This window comes from Saccoglossus kowalevskii, chromosome 19 (genome assembly GCF_978046115.1).
Source record: "Saccoglossus kowalevskii chromosome 19, keSacKowa6.1, whole genome shotgun sequence".
NCBI lineage: Eukaryota > Metazoa > Hemichordata > Enteropneusta > Harrimaniidae > Saccoglossus > Saccoglossus kowalevskii.
Genome location: NC_140659.1, coordinates 12,861,282 through 12,877,073, shown reverse-complemented (window position 1 = coordinate 12,877,073; position 15,792 = coordinate 12,861,282). Strand labels below are relative to the sequence as shown.

The 15,792-nt window shown below is 34.5% G+C and overlaps 1 protein-coding gene across 2 annotated transcripts in view; it reads right to left on the bottom strand.

Moving 5' to 3' along the window:
* Positions 1-5,392: 5,392 nt before the first annotated feature.
* Positions 5,393-15,792, bottom strand: part of LOC100372467 (RUN and FYVE domain-containing protein 2-like) — a 49,660-nt gene continuing 39,260 nt past the window's right edge. Inside the window, exons 7-14 of one of the 2 annotated variants that reach the window (XM_085494029.1) lie at positions 13,842-13,943; positions 12,916-13,032; positions 11,295-11,462; positions 10,640-10,737; positions 9,681-9,767; positions 7,552-7,776; positions 7,316-7,442; positions 5,393-5,801 (exon numbers count right to left, since the gene is read on the bottom strand). In XM_085494029.1, coding sequence (XP_085350155.1) covers positions 5,661-5,801; positions 7,316-7,442; positions 7,552-7,776; positions 9,681-9,767; positions 10,640-10,737; positions 11,295-11,462; positions 12,916-13,032; positions 13,842-13,943 — 1,065 coding nt within the window. In that variant the 3' untranslated portion in view covers positions 5,393-5,660. The remainder of the gene's footprint in view (positions 5,802-7,315; positions 7,443-7,551; positions 7,777-9,680; positions 9,768-10,639; positions 10,738-11,294; positions 11,463-12,915; positions 13,033-13,841; positions 13,944-15,792) is intronic. The other variant, XM_006815785.3, reaches the window with a different exon arrangement.

Below are 15,792 nucleotides of genomic sequence, written 5' to 3'. Positions count from 1 at the left end.
CGAAAGCGAAAAAAACAAACATCTAGGGACAGATCATTTGAAAAGAAGGAGGGGAGGCTTGAAGCTTTCATGAGGTGAGTTCCTATGAGGGAGTTTGAGCCGAATTCAAATTTTGCATTAATGAGCATGTTACTGCAATGCATTATGGGAAAGAACTTCCCATTGTATACAGTGGTAAACTTTTCATCATGGAAACTCACTTAATAATTCAATTCAGTGTTTTCATACAATATTAGAATTCACATTATCAATAATATACAACTTTTTCAAGGGGCCACCAAGCATAATTTTGAGATGTGAACAAATTATGCCAATTTTGGTCATTTCCCCGTGACATTTGGCACTCTAATCTCATTTTTTTTGTATCACGATAGAATGAATCCATAATAATGAAATTACAGCAGACATGATATAACCTTGAATTTGACTCAAACCTTAAAAAGGCAATGTGCACGAGTATTCTAAAATAATTTTGTTTGGTATTGCATTTTGATAAAAAATAAACGTCAGGGTATGATTTATTATAAATGTTTTTTGCTTCAAACATAGCAGTATTTTGAGTCATTCTCTGTGTTGGTATATAACATGTACACCTTGCAGTTTCTTATCATCAAATACCATGTTTGACGTCAAAAGAACAATTTCTTTTCACGATAAATCATATTATATTGTTCCTTTCAAGATAAATCAATTATGTAATTATACTCAAACATGATCCACATTCTCATGAAATTTTGAAAACTACTGTTTTCTTGGAATTCAGTCCTGGCGCATGAATTGAAATGGCCCACTTCTTGTAAATATAAAATAAGACTTCACAAATTTAATCTTTGCAGTCTCTTTACTACATCTATACTATTTTACATACAACAACTTTAAAATAGAAGACTGAATATACAGAAAATATGTTTCCCAAGATGCATTAGTAACTTGCACTTGTAACATTTCCAATAATCACCACTTGAGGGGGGTGTACATAACTAAAAAATTCTAGCAATAAGTTATACATGACATTGTTGAAGTCTCCCACTTACAAATGAAAATTCAAATAAGTTATAACATAAATCTTGTAATGTTTTGTCAAAGAAGCATCAGTGACAAGATGAAAGACAAAAGAAATGAAACAAAAGGAAAAAGGTTTCTTAAATATTAATGAAAAAAAAAAAATTACAGCGAGTTCACCCACAAGGTTTGAATTCAGGGTGCTCATATAAAATAGCACCATCTATAGTCAGCATTTGAAATGTTTTATGAACTCCAATGTCTATCTCGCCATTTCATGTTTCAATGCAGTAGTTTCAGATAACAGTATTTTCAAATTTTATTTTGTGAAAAATGATTAAATTTGGAAAATGATGCGAGGTTTGTTCACATTTACTTGTAGTACCTAACTTATAAAGTAAATTTTTTTCCAAATTTAAAAATAAAAGCCACTGAGAAGGTGCCAGTTAGATTTTGACCACAACCATAGATTTTGTACATGTAATAAATGACATTAGCAGTAAAAATCTAAAGTTCTGCTGAAATACTGAAACCCAATAGCAAGCCAAGATCATTAACCAAATTATTGTCCGACATACTCTGGCCATAATGATGCCAGTTTTAAATGTTGAGGCAAGATCAAATAGACATACCATATTTGAAGCATTTGTGCTTACATAAATTACAGGGTATTTTTATATTAATAAGTAATATTTAAATGATTCAGTATACAACAAATGTCATTTTTGGTTTATATGCGCGTCTATTGGAGATGTGCTTCTAATAGAGCAAATATGGTACATGTGTCTCTATTGAAGATGTGCGTATGGTACATGTGTCCCAATTGGAAATGTGCTTCTAATAGAGCAAATATGGTATTTTGATTGTCATACAAGGCTTGAAGATGTTGATGGAAACGTGCAGATTGCAATTAACATTACTTTGTGAAAGACAAAATTCAGTGACAGCAATGAAATAATACTTAATGTTGTAAATGCCAGCTACTATGGAAACCATTATGAGAACAAAGCATATACTGTATTTGTTCTATTTAGAAGGGCATCTCTAATGTGAACATGAGTGAACTAGCCTCTACATATAAATGTAATCTTTGCCAAAGACTTTTTTTGCATTCAAAATACAAACGAAGGATTCTTATCTTTTTAAATTGCTTTTGGTGATGGACTATATTGACTCTAAGTTTCAGTTCATAAAATTTTGTTTGGTGTTTTCATTTCAAGTATTTTCCAAGTTTGTGATATTCAGAACAGTCCACACCATGAAACAGTATATCTGACTCAGATGATTGAGTCGCAGTCCACATCACATGATAGTATGGCTGCCTTTAGTTTAACTTAGATGATCGAGTTGCAGTCCACACCATGCAACAGTATGGTTGCCTTTAGATTGACCATGGAAGTACCTTCCATGATTTGACAAGGATGATCGAGTTGCAGTCCACACCATGTGACATTATGGCTGCCTTTAGTTTGACTTGGATTAGCCAAGTATGTGAGTGTTGTGATTGGCTGAGATATTATTTCAGTTGTGGTGTTCATAAAAGTCAGATTCTCTCCAAGTTCAAATCTATGCAAAAAAAAAAAAAAAAAGTTAAACTTAAACTCAAACCCACAACTTCAGTCTAAACAATCAAACGCCTTATATGTAGCTTTGAATCACAATTAGTTACCATGGCAACTGGTAGTTACTGCCATCTGATAAAACTATCTATATACTCCTCACTGAAATCAAAATTTCAAATGCAGATCCAACAGCAGAGAGACTAGAGCCAAAGAATTACAGCTGAGTCAAGACACAAGACATGATTTGATTTGATTTGATAAAACAACCTGCCAATAAATAAGCTACTTTCTGATTGGCTTAACTTGGCAATCTTGTAACTCACTTTGACTAAAAATTGATATTTTTAGCAGACGCTGTGTAGATAACAAGAAAATTGTGTGAATATTTGAAACAATTAAAGTTATCGGTGGTAACATGACTGGCAGTGTGATAGATTAATAGTAAAATACTGTAAAATACTTTATTTTAGCTGGAATTAATTTTCGCTGAGAAGACATTTTGGGTGTTTTGTATTTATTTTCACTGATATTTTGATGAGTTGTATGTAAAATATAAGAAAAACGATATATTCACTGGATTTTATTTTCACTGAATCATTTCTTCAGCGAAAATAGCGAAAATTAATTCCAAGCGAAAATAAAGTATTCTACAGTATATGACTAGTTTATGAGAAATCTAAAATCCTCTGAAAAAAATATAACAATTCTCTGATGTGAAATACGTTGGAGTTTGCAAGGCATTGAGTTACAGAAATGCATAATATATACTGTATTTGCTCTATTGGAAGTACATCTCTGATAGAAATTGAATTTATTGTGTGCTGTAATTTAAATATTTCATACACTACTAATAAAGTAAATACATGTATGATACTGTGGAATACTTTATTTTCGCTGGAATAAATTTTCGCTGAAAAGGCTTTTTTGGACATTTTGTATGGAATTTATTTTCACTGATTTTTGATGAGTTTAATGTGAAGTATAGGAAAAAAAGTATATTCGCAGGTTTTATTTTCACAGAATCATCCCTTCAGCGAAAATAGCGAAAATAAATTCCAAGCAAAAATAAAGCAATCTGCAGTTTATGATCTTCAGATCATAATGGTATGTTTTAACCAATGAGAGAGTGCTTTATGAAAACAATCTTATCTGTTGAAGCAGATTGTAACAGTGATCCTGATTGGTTGATGGAAGATTGATTCCTGCAGTTTTACTTTATACATTACATTACAGAGATAAAGTAATCTACACTTTTGTTTTAATTCAGATAACTGAACATAAAAGTGTGAAAAATTCCTAGCTTTGTTTTTACAGCACACGACTTTAATATACATATATACTATACAAGAAATGACATCACCTCAGAAATTCTGTTCTGAGCAACTAAGAACTGTTCTATAGATATCCTAACTTAAGTTATACATATTTAAGTGATATACAGATTCTGGAAAATTGAAATGAAATACTGCAGCAAAATAAATCCATATACCAGATATAGTGATTGACAGATAATCAAATGTTACAAGTAATAGTTACTTGTATAGCATGGTACTTGGCTGAAAGATGATTCAGAAAAATTATAAAATATACATTTATGCAGCATTTTGAGGCCGCTCAGATAATTAATTTAAGTGCATAATGGAGACGACCATTTAAATTTTGCAAAAATCCATAGATTCATTTTTTTTATAAAAATAAGCCACAATTCTAATTTATGAGAAGATTTAGTAACTATGACAACAGAACCAACATTGATATGATATTTTGTAACATTATGACATCACCAACATTCAGTACAAATGAGCACCGTATGGAATCAAGTAACAGTAACTATGGAAATGAAATCCACTAATCAGAAGTTACCATGGAAACAGGATCTATATATGTATAGGTTATAGAATGACAAGCAACACAGGTTTTGATGTCAGAAGGCCCGAGCCCTATATGGGAGGCTAACAATTCCATAACCAGCTTCTAACATGGCTGCAATGATAGGCGTTTCCTGCTTCTATTTTGTTGAGAATGTTAATTTTGCCTATATTAGTGTTATTCTTTCTAGCAGCATGGAATCTGATAGCAAAATTTGAAATAAAATCAATGATACTTTGGTTACAGATCCAGCAGTTTCAAATTTTCTTTTCAAATGTTGAATACAGAAATGGCATTCTGCAATCTGATTTGTGGATAGTCGATATATGTTAAAAGTACCTTAGGATTACTACAAAAGAAATTGGTAACAAACGCAAAAATATATAATTCTTGTAAATCAGGAAGTTGATATATTTATTTTGATGTCCGTGAACCAAATTCTCGTCACCATAACTTAATGAAGAAGAGAAGAATAGATTCATATAAAGTATGTCACTACATGGCTATAGCATCAACAATCCTATAGTAAATGAATTCTCAAGTTTTCAACAGAGATCTAATTGGCATTTAGGCATAAAAAATACAACATAATTTAAATTATGCAACAACTTTGCAAGATTTTAATCAATATATTTAAATTTTCTATTTTTATTTTGTCTCAATTCAAGATTAGCATTTGAATGGACACTTCCAATGGAATAAGTGCTACAATATGTTTGCACACGGCACGCTACAATATGTTTGCACACGGCACGCTACAATATGTTTGCACATGGCACGCTACAATATGTTTGCACACAGCATGCTACAATATGTTTGCACACAGCATGCTACAATATGTTTGCACACAGCATGCTACAGAGAAACACTGGTTGAAAATTCAAATAAATATCAATGTCATTATAATGATAGGTATGATTACATCATAAGTACCAGTATAAAATGATGTCATAACAAGATACATATGATGTCATCACAAGATACATATGATGTCATCACAAGATATATATGATGTCATCACAAGATATATATGTCATCACAAGATATATATGATGTCATCACAAGATATATATGATGTCATCACAAGATATATATGATGTCATCACAAGATATATATGACAACATCAAAACTATGGTACACACAAAAAGTGTGGCACTGAGGTTTACATATTACTTTGCATTGTTAGGATTGAGATGCAGGTGACTATAAGACATACTGTGATTGGCTTAGCTAGATGCTGAGAAGCGTTGAAGTAGGTGGGTATGGCAGGTATCGCATACACGTACTGGTTTAGCGGACGATGGTAGAGGCATAGTGTTATCAGAGCAGTTGTTGCAGTAGATATCACCGCAATGCCGACAGTGATGCTGTAAAAGAAACAGATCAAGAATGAACAAATCATCAAGAGTAGTCATTGTGAATCAGCTTCCTGTCCCATACATGCCTATCATAATGTACATCAGTTTGGAAGAAAATAATAGGTTTGTTTAAATAATATTATCTGATAAATGGTAGCAAACTGTTACTGACAGTGCTGCATCAATTACATCACATCATTAATTTATCTACAATATGTAAATATAATGCAGATATAAGTAAATATGATGCTGATAAATGTAAATATGATGCAGATATATGTAAATATGATGCAGATATATGTAAATATGGTGCAGATATATGTAAACATTATGTATATATGCTGTAAATATATGTAAATACTGTACTCGACCGCGTTAGCGCCCGCGTCCATGCCCAGGCAAGCGCCCACCCCCACTTTTGCGCAATTTTTATATTTGGGTCACATTTGGCAAAGCGTCCACCTCTTCAAAATGCAACTAATTTAAAACTTGGTCTTGCCATGGTCTTGCGTAACGAATTTTGGTAATCGTTTTTTAAATGATACAGCGTGGATATCGATCGCTGTGAATACGTTGCGAATGCGTAGACCACGGTAACCGTGCGTAAACTACGCTTCGACAATGACCTGTCAATACAAGTAAAATGCGGTAAATATTTCATGCCATATTCAGTTTACCTGTCAAAAATGGCTAGTTACCAGTTTTTTTTGAAAAACCATGTCGTTTATTTGCTGAAATCAATTCCAACAGATCCGCAATTCACTTCCGCATTGCGTTACCGGAAAGTCTTCGGGAATTACCGAAGAATTGTGTTGGTAAAACACAGCATTCTGATTGGTTAATAACCAACTTGACCCATTAGGTCAAAGGACGCTGCTGCAGGTCAAATCTGCAAATGCATCATGGCGGAAAGTGATTTTCATCAAGAGTTTGCATACGATCCAACACCTTCGTCAGTGGAGATAATGATTAGAATTTTGACTTTGACTGTGTTCCAACAGACTCAAATGTTTTTAATTCCGTAAATTATGGTGGTACGTAATTAATATTGTAATAAAATGTGCATATTTTTTGTAATCATTTCTGTTTCTTCATTGTAAAAATCAATGACAACGCAACTAATTATGTAATTTGATTTTCCCTCAAAGACGCAATTACCCCCCTCAACCTGTCACATGATGAATCAAAATTTTTTATTAGCGCTCTTTCTCGAGGGGGGGGGGGTGCTCGGATAAGCGCCCACCCCTAAAAAATCATGATTTTCTAAGTTAAGGCCCCTGGGCGCTAACACCCAGCACAGTATATACAATATTATGCATATACACGTCACATTGATTGAACACAACTGGGTTACTGTGTTTATTTAATTGGCTTAATAAAACATTGTTATTGTTACCTTTGTATCATTCAACATTCATGTTTAAAAAATCTTAGAGGAATCAGTAATCTCAGTTGTGACTTGGTCAATAATTTCCTTCACACTAAATAAGTTGTAATGCAAATAAGTATCATGTAAATCTCACCTTTCGCCTGGCTACAGAGAAAGGTTTTTCACATTGTTTACAAGAACTTGCACTTTTATCGTCAGTCCAAACTTTTTCTTTCATCTGTAAATTCATTTCCTTCAAATCCTCCATCTGTAATTTGGATCTGCAAAAAATAAAACGAAAACAATGAAGCTGCCGTTGGTGTGTATTGTTTTGTGTTTGCTGTTTTAACAATAGATAACTGTTTGAAAGCGCAGAAGGTGATGACTTACGTGCTCAGATGACTTCCGATCTCAGCCAATGATTGTTCTTGTTCCTCGCATGTCACTTTTAATTGTTGATGTTCTCGTTCTAAATCTGCATATTCTTTTTTCAACGCACTCATCTGTTGTAACTCCATCTGCAGTTGTGTTAGATTCTCTCGTTCACGACTCAGATCGGTTTGTAGAGTTGTTCTCCACTCACTCTCTATTTTGAGGTCTGTCTCCACTGCTATCCTGAGAAGTCACAAAACGTTAGGCATAAACAGGTTTATAGGAAGTGACAAAAGTAGAACATATTTAGAAATAAACTTACCAGGCATGCAATGAAATACAAGGAAATACATTTTGGATTTCGGCATTCCCATGGTGTATGGTTTGCAATGAAATACAACTATTTGAACACAGAGGCCTGTATGACCTCAATTACCAGTGACCCTATATGGAATTCTAAAATAGCTCACAGGGAAGGGGGTAGTTAACAAAATAATAGCAGAATTAGCCTGTAAAGTGCTAGGGAGTTTGATAAGCCTGTGGTGAGCTAGGGAGTTTGATAAGCCTGTGTGGTGAGCTAGGGAGTTTGATAAGCCTGTGTGGTGAGCTAGGGAGTTTGATAAGCCTGTGGTGAGCTAGGGAGTTTGATAAGCCTGTGGTGAGCTAAGGAGTTTGATAAGCCTGTTGTGAGCTAGGGAGTTTGATAAGCCTGTGGTGAGCTAGGGAGTTTGATAAGCCTGTGGTGAGCTAGGGAGTTTCATAAGCCTGTGTGGTGAGCTAGGAAGTTTCATAAGCCTGTGGTGAGCTAGGGAGTTTCATAAGCCTGTGGTGAGCTAGGGAGTTTGATAAGCCTGTGTGGTGAGCTAGGAAGTTTCATAAGCCTGTGGTGAGCTAGGGAGTTTCATAAGCCTGTGGTGAGCTAGGGAGTTTGATAAGCCTGTGGTGAGCTAGGGAGTTTAATAAGCCTGTGTGGTCAGCTAGGAAGTTTGATAAGCCTGTGGTGAGCTAGGGAGTTTCATAAGCCTGTGGTGAGCTAGGGAGTTTCATAAGCCTGTGTGGTGAGCTAGGAAGTTTGATAAGCCTGTGGTGAGCTAGGAAGTTTGGTAAGCCTGTGGTGAGCTAGGAAGTTTCATAAGCTAGTGGTGAGCTAGGGAGTTTCATAAGCCTGTGTGGTGAGCTAGGAAGTTTGATAAGCCTGTGGTGAGCTAAGGAGTTTGATAAGCCTGTTGTGAGCTAGGGAGTTTGATAAGCCTGTGGTGAGCTAGGGAGTTTGATAAGCCTGTGGTGAGCTAGGGAGTTTCATAAGCCTGTGTGGTGAGCTAGGAAGTTTCATAAGCCTGTGGTGAGCTAGGGAGTTTCATAAGCCTGTGGTGAGCTAGGGAGTTTGATAAGCCTGTGTGGTGAGCTAGGAAGTTTCATAAGCCTGTGGTGAGCTAGGGAGTTTCATAAGCCTGTGGTGAGCTAGGGAGTTTGATAAGCCTGTGGTGAGCTAGGGAGTTTAATAAGCCTGTGTGGTCAGCTAGGAAGTTTGATAAGCCTGTGGTGAGCTAGGGAGTTTCATAAGCCTGTGGTGAGCTAGGGAGTTTCATAAGCCTGTGTGGTGAGCTAGGAAGTTTGATAAGCCTGTGGTGAGCTAGGAAGTTTGGTAAGCCTGTGGTGAGCTAGGAAGTTTCATAAGCTAGTGGTGAGCTAGGGAGTTTCATAAGCCTGTGTGGTGAGCTAGGAAGTTTGATAAGCCTGTGGTGAGCTAGGAATTTTGATACGCCTGTGATGAGCTAGGGAGTTTCATAAGCCTGTGGTGAGCTAGGCAGTTTCATAAGTCTGTGTGGTGAGCTAGGAAGTTTGATAAGCCTGTGGTGAGCTAGGAAGTTTGATAAGCCTGTGGTGAGCTAGGAAGTTTCATAAGCTAGTGGTGAGCTAGGGAGTTTCATAAGCCTGTGTGGTGAGCTAGGAAGTTTGATAAGCCTGTGGTGAGCTAGGAATTTTGATACGCCTGTGATGAGCTAGGAAGTTTCATAAGCCTATGGTGAGCTAGGGAGTTTGAATTGATAAGTTTGTGGTGAGCTAGGGAGTTATATTGAAAAATATAGAAATTGGATTAACAATTATTAAGAGACCACATGTTGCAATCTTTTCGGTCCACTCACCGTTTTGACTCTTTTTCTGCAAGCAGTTGACCCAACTTTCTAGCAGTCTCTTCTGCCGCTATTCGTTCTTTTTCACTTTGTTTTAATCTACATTTTCATTTACACCGAGAACGCGACAACACAAGAACGCACAGACAATGATTGGGAATGAAAAAGAAACAAAAAACATAAAAACACAAAAATAAAAAAAAATAGTTAGACTCATTTAGGATTCTGAGATTTTTTAAAAAACGCCGTAAATTGAAATCTGCCCACGTATTTTGACGTAAATTGTTCTCTTTCCACCCGTTTTGCCAAATTTCCTAATAATGGATTAATCCATTCAAAATTTAGGGGTGAGAAGGCTGTTTTGAATTTTTTTTTTTACATCAAGCAGGCTAATCAGATCAAATGAATCTACCATTCAGCAATTCAAAAAAAAATAAAAAAAAAATACATCAAAGGAAAGTCATTCTATTTTATATACTGTATAACACTTAGCTACACGACACATTTGTTAATTTGGCTCAATGCACAAATTTACAGAATGTTATATGTATCACCAATCTTTTGAATGAATTTGCTGCATCTTGAGTTTAGGAGAAAACAGAGCACCGGTAGCTAAACACGATACCTATCAACTTTTTATAAATTCTTCCATAATTCCATAAAATTTGTACTAACTTGTTTAGACAATGAGAAATGATGTTCATTTTGTCCGAAATCAACAAAAAAATAAAAAAAAAGTACATAAAAATGTGCAAAACACCGCAGCAAAATTTTGGCGGGAAAATTTATGAAAGATTATGTCATTGAAAGGGTTTTACAGCATATAGGGAGCACTAAAACCATCAAAGCCACAAGACAACATCAAAATTGATCAAATATGTAGTATATTTATCAAAAAAAAAATGTTATTAGCCTTTTCACCCCTAGCACAGCAAACAATAATATTTGACTGGAATCCCATTGGTACTTACTTGCTTTCTATTTCCTTCATAATATGGGCCATTTGTTTCGTTTTTTCTTCCAGTTTGCCAACCAGCTCAGTTTTGTGCTTCAAAGAACCGTCAAATTGCTACCAAATAACAACATAACACATAAAAAGTAATGAATACAAAAAATACAATTACAACAGACAAGTTACAGGTTACAACACCATCAGTTGGTTTCTGTGCAAGAATGGGGTTGGGGGTGAGGGTGGTGGGTCGATTTCTAGCTTGTACAATTTATTTGCTTGTTAGCGTGTTCTGATGAGGTATCGAAAATTTACACAGCGAACTCGACCAGCCCACACAGATGAAATTGGAACAATTTTACGCCAGAATGCGCAAGTTTGAACTTGTCTATTATTAGGATATGACAGGCCAAATGCCACAGACTCCAGCATGGCAACCATTTAAGTAAAACAAACATCGCACATAGCAACAGGTAAACTTGCAAAATCAAAGATAATCTGCATCAGATGGAAAATTTTGTGAACATGAGTTACAAGCCCTTGTTCATCAACTATTGGTTTTATTTTCAGCAAAAGTGAGAATTGGTTTTCCTCAATGGATTGTATGCAATTTTCAACAAACCAATGAAAATAAATTATATTGAGCACATTTTTCAATAAAACCAATAAATACGCACCTGCATTTTGTTGTACAAATCGATGTTGATTGATTTGATATCTTCTAATTGTTTTCTCAAGGATACTACTGTATCTTGCTTTTCATGAATATCTTTTTCTAGGAGCCTCATTGCCATTTCCATTTCTTGTTTCATTGATATCTGTAATTCTAGTTCTTTTTCAACATCCTGCAAAATATAGAAAGGTAGAAAAAGATTGACACAGCAGAATACAATCAGCCATTTTACATTACTTCACAATGTAACTCCACATTTAGCTAGCTTTTAAAACCATTATGTATGAAAATTATGTAGCGGATTCTCTAAATATTTTGTATATGTTGAAATTATTGATTAAGATTATGCTCACTTTAAAATTTTTTTGTTTTTTATGAAAATGCATCGAGTCTGTGGCACACTCATCCAGGGTAAGGGCCAATTGAGAGCCAGCATAGGAGTTAAGATATACATGTATCTACATGTAGCATAATGATTGTTGCTTCAAAGTCATGATAGGTAGACCTAAGGTCAAATCCTGCCTTAGGCTGAACAGCAAAAAGGATTGACCCCTACCCTGGGTGAGTGTGCCGCAGACTCAATGGAAAGGTCAATTCCACTGGCCGAGATTCATTCACTAACTATTGCGACTTCTGGGGAACCTTGGTTTAGATCCGCAAGTGATTGCCTTTGACTGGGGCACCGGGTCGATGCCAGGATAGCACATTGAATCGCCGTTTGATAGGGAGACAGCCGTACAGCCCTGTCATGTAGTCCCAAACATGGAAATGACTTCTGTTGCAAAAATGTGTCAGCACTAGCACTTGTAATTTGCACATGCAAAAAAAAAAAAAACAAGTCTGGAGAGACAGCAGTGACATTCAATGTCCGGAACTGTTGCCTGGCGCAAAAAAATAAAAAAAAAATTATACCTAGACTGCACCCTGGACTGCACTGTACATAGACAATGATTGTACACTGATCAACCAATCAGAGTGGAAGGAGAACTGAAACATTGTATCCACTTAGTGTTACCTGATGTTACCATATCCTTGTAAACCAATGTCTCATTGTCACACACTATACTTGCCAATTATCATAAATTACTAACTCATTACAGCACATGATGGTTGTCAGATTGTCAAATTTCAAGAATTATATATAAAACATGTCCTCTTCAGCCAGCAGTTTACAAATTTACCAAACAACACACCTCAAGTTCATAAAGCATCAAGAAGTTTATAACATGTACATGTAAGTACAAATTTTTTTAGATTGGTTCACTCTTTATACAATATACTATACAATATACGAACATACTAACAACAGAAGCAGATGACACACCTAGCTATAACACAAGCAGACGATTGACTTGCTATACAAATGACTCTGATTAGTTGTTTTGATCGTGCTGTTTACTTACGAGTATGAACCCAACCTTTTCGTCGCATTTTGCGTGAGATTAATTTTCCCGTCAAAAATACATAAAAAAAGAACTTCTAAATTGAAACACATCTTAGATGGAAACATTTTGCACAAACAGAAATTAGTACCTACATCCCCAAAGCAAAAGACCCTGTGATCAAGGAATTAATAGCACCCTCTAGTGGTGAAATCCAGTTTTCCTTTGTTTTCAACTACTCACCAGCCTAATTGTAGTTTCTTGTTCAAGAGACTTTCTAGTTTCGTCATATAATTCATTTAATCCTTGTCTAGAAGTCTGGTACGTCTCTCTTTCAACATCAATATCAGCTTTAGCAATCTGAAAAACAATTTGATGCCAAAATAAGACTAGACTCTTTTCAAAAAAGAATGTTAATACTGAATATGCTACCCTAGGCTATAACTCGTGAAGGATCACTGCTGCTCTGTGAATCAATGTGAGGTTATGGATACTACCAGAGGTACATTACTTGGGGTTTGTAACTACGGTGACATGATACCAAGATCCCGTCACAATCTCGCTCTCGCATAAGCGTTCCAACTCAGAAAAAATGCGAATGCGCATGCCCGAGGTAACTTGGATACTGGGATGTCCAGGTGGATCAAAATAGCTGCCCACGATATGACGGATTACGAGAACTATATTTTCTGTACATTTTCGATGTATTACATTTTTCACTATGATGGTGACAAGAAAAGTTTATTTTTTTCATTACAAACCTTGAACATTGATATGCGTCATGTCAGAAGGTTGTAGCCTCAGTCTCGCTATCTACGAGAAGAGACTTGAATGGGATCTTGACATGATGTCACCATACAGTACAATGCGAGTTGCAAACCCCAAGTAATGTACCTCTGATACTACCTATTAACCTACACTTAGTACCGGTAGTACATGTAAACGTCTTTCCAACAACTAATAGCATAACAGGTAAAAATGTCTGTGCAATCCTTGTCATAACAGCTTGGTGTGTGAAACCCACAATGGTGAAACCGTCAACTTGAAAATATCACATAAGCATTTCTTATTTGGAATTTACATCTTATATCTTACATCTTATAACCAAATAGTTGTTGACTCCAGTGTTATACCATATTTATGAACATACTACCTGTATACTAACTTACTTCTAATTTCTTCTGTAAATTTTGTTGTAATATTTCATTTTCTTTGGTTAATTTCTCATTAATGGCTTGCAATGATATGACATTATTATTCGCTACTGCAAGCTGAAAAAAAAAAAAAAAGTAATATTTTTAATAATAAGTAATTTTTTTTTAAAGAACAGACTAGCTATTACCTCATACATTTCCATAAAGCAGGCATTTTTAACACTGATAAAAAAGGGAAGCATTTGAAGTATTCTGACTTCGCATAATGAAATTTTGGTGCACGTTATTTTCAGACTTCTGAATTTTTTAATGTTAATGTTGAATCAAACATTAACCTGTTCACCATCAGTTCCCTCCTTTTCATCACAAATACACAAAATATTCCTGTTTAATTATAGTCTGCACTTTCCTTAAGAAGTTTGGGACAAAAATAGGCAGATATTTGAATAAAAACTGAAAATTGAATCAAATTTTGTATGTTAGCTCCAAAATTAGGGCTCATTTCCAGAAAAATGAAGATGAAAAATTAAAAAAAACTGCAGTAAAATTTTTGGCAAGGACGTCCGGTGGTGAAAAAGGTAAAAGTACCGAAAAACTTTTCCTACCACTTTGCAGTAAAAAATTTGAAATTTTAGTTTAATTACTAGGGCGAAAAATTGCAATTGGAAAGGTATATTTGATTTTAGTTTTTAATAACATGAGCTATCTCGGATGAGAAGGAATGGAATGGAATGGAATGAAATGGAATGGAATGAAAAGGAAAGGAATGAAATGGTTTGAAATGAAATGAAATGAAATGAAATGAAATGAAATGGAATGGAATGGAATAGAATGAAATGAAATGAAATGGAATGGAAGGAAATAGAATAGAATAGAATAGAATAGAATAGAATAGAATAGAATAGAATAGAATAGAATGATTTGGAATGGAAGGAAATAGAATAGAATAGAATGAAATGGAATGGAATGGAATAGAATGAAATGAAATGAAATGGAATGGAAGGAAATAGAATAGAATAGAATAGAATAGAATAGAATAGAATAGAATAGAATAGAATAGAATAGAATGAAAAGGAATGAAATGATTTGGAATGGAAGGAAATAGAATAGAATAGAATGAAATGGAATGGAATGGAATAGAATGAAATGAAATGAAATGAAATGAAATGAAATGGAATGGAATGGAATAGAATGAAATGAAATGAAATGGAATGGAAGGAAATAGAATAGAATAGAATAGAATAGAATAGAATAGAATAGAATAGAATAGAATAGAATAGAATGAAAAGGAATGAAATGATTTGGAATGGAAGGAAATAGAATAGAATAGAATGAAATGGAATGGAATGGAATGGAATGGAATAGAATAGAATAGAATGAAATGAAATGGAATGGAATGGAATGGAATGGAATAGAATAGAATGAAATGAAATGAAATGGAATGGAAGGAAATAGAATGGAATAGAATGAAATGGAATGAAATGATTTGGAATGGAAGGAAATAGAATAGAATAGAATGAAATGGAATGGAATGGAATGGAATGGAATAGAATAGAATAGAATAGAATAGAATAGAATAGAATAGAATAGAATAGAATAGAATAGAATAGAATAGAATAGAATAGAATAGAATAGAATAGAATGAAAAGGAATGAAATGATTTGGAATGGAAGGAAATAGAATAGAATAGAATGAAATGGAATGGAATGGAATGGAATAGAATAGAATAGAATAGAATAGAATAGAATAGAATAGAATAGAATAGAATAGAATAGAATAGAATAGAATAGAATAGAATAGAATGAAAAGGAATGAAATGATTTGGAATGGAAGGAAATAGAATAGAATAGAATGAAATGGAATGGAATGGAATAGAATAGAATAGAATAGAATAGAATAGAATAGAATAGAATAGAATAGAATAGAATAGAATAGAATGAAAAGGAATGAAATGATTTGGAATGGA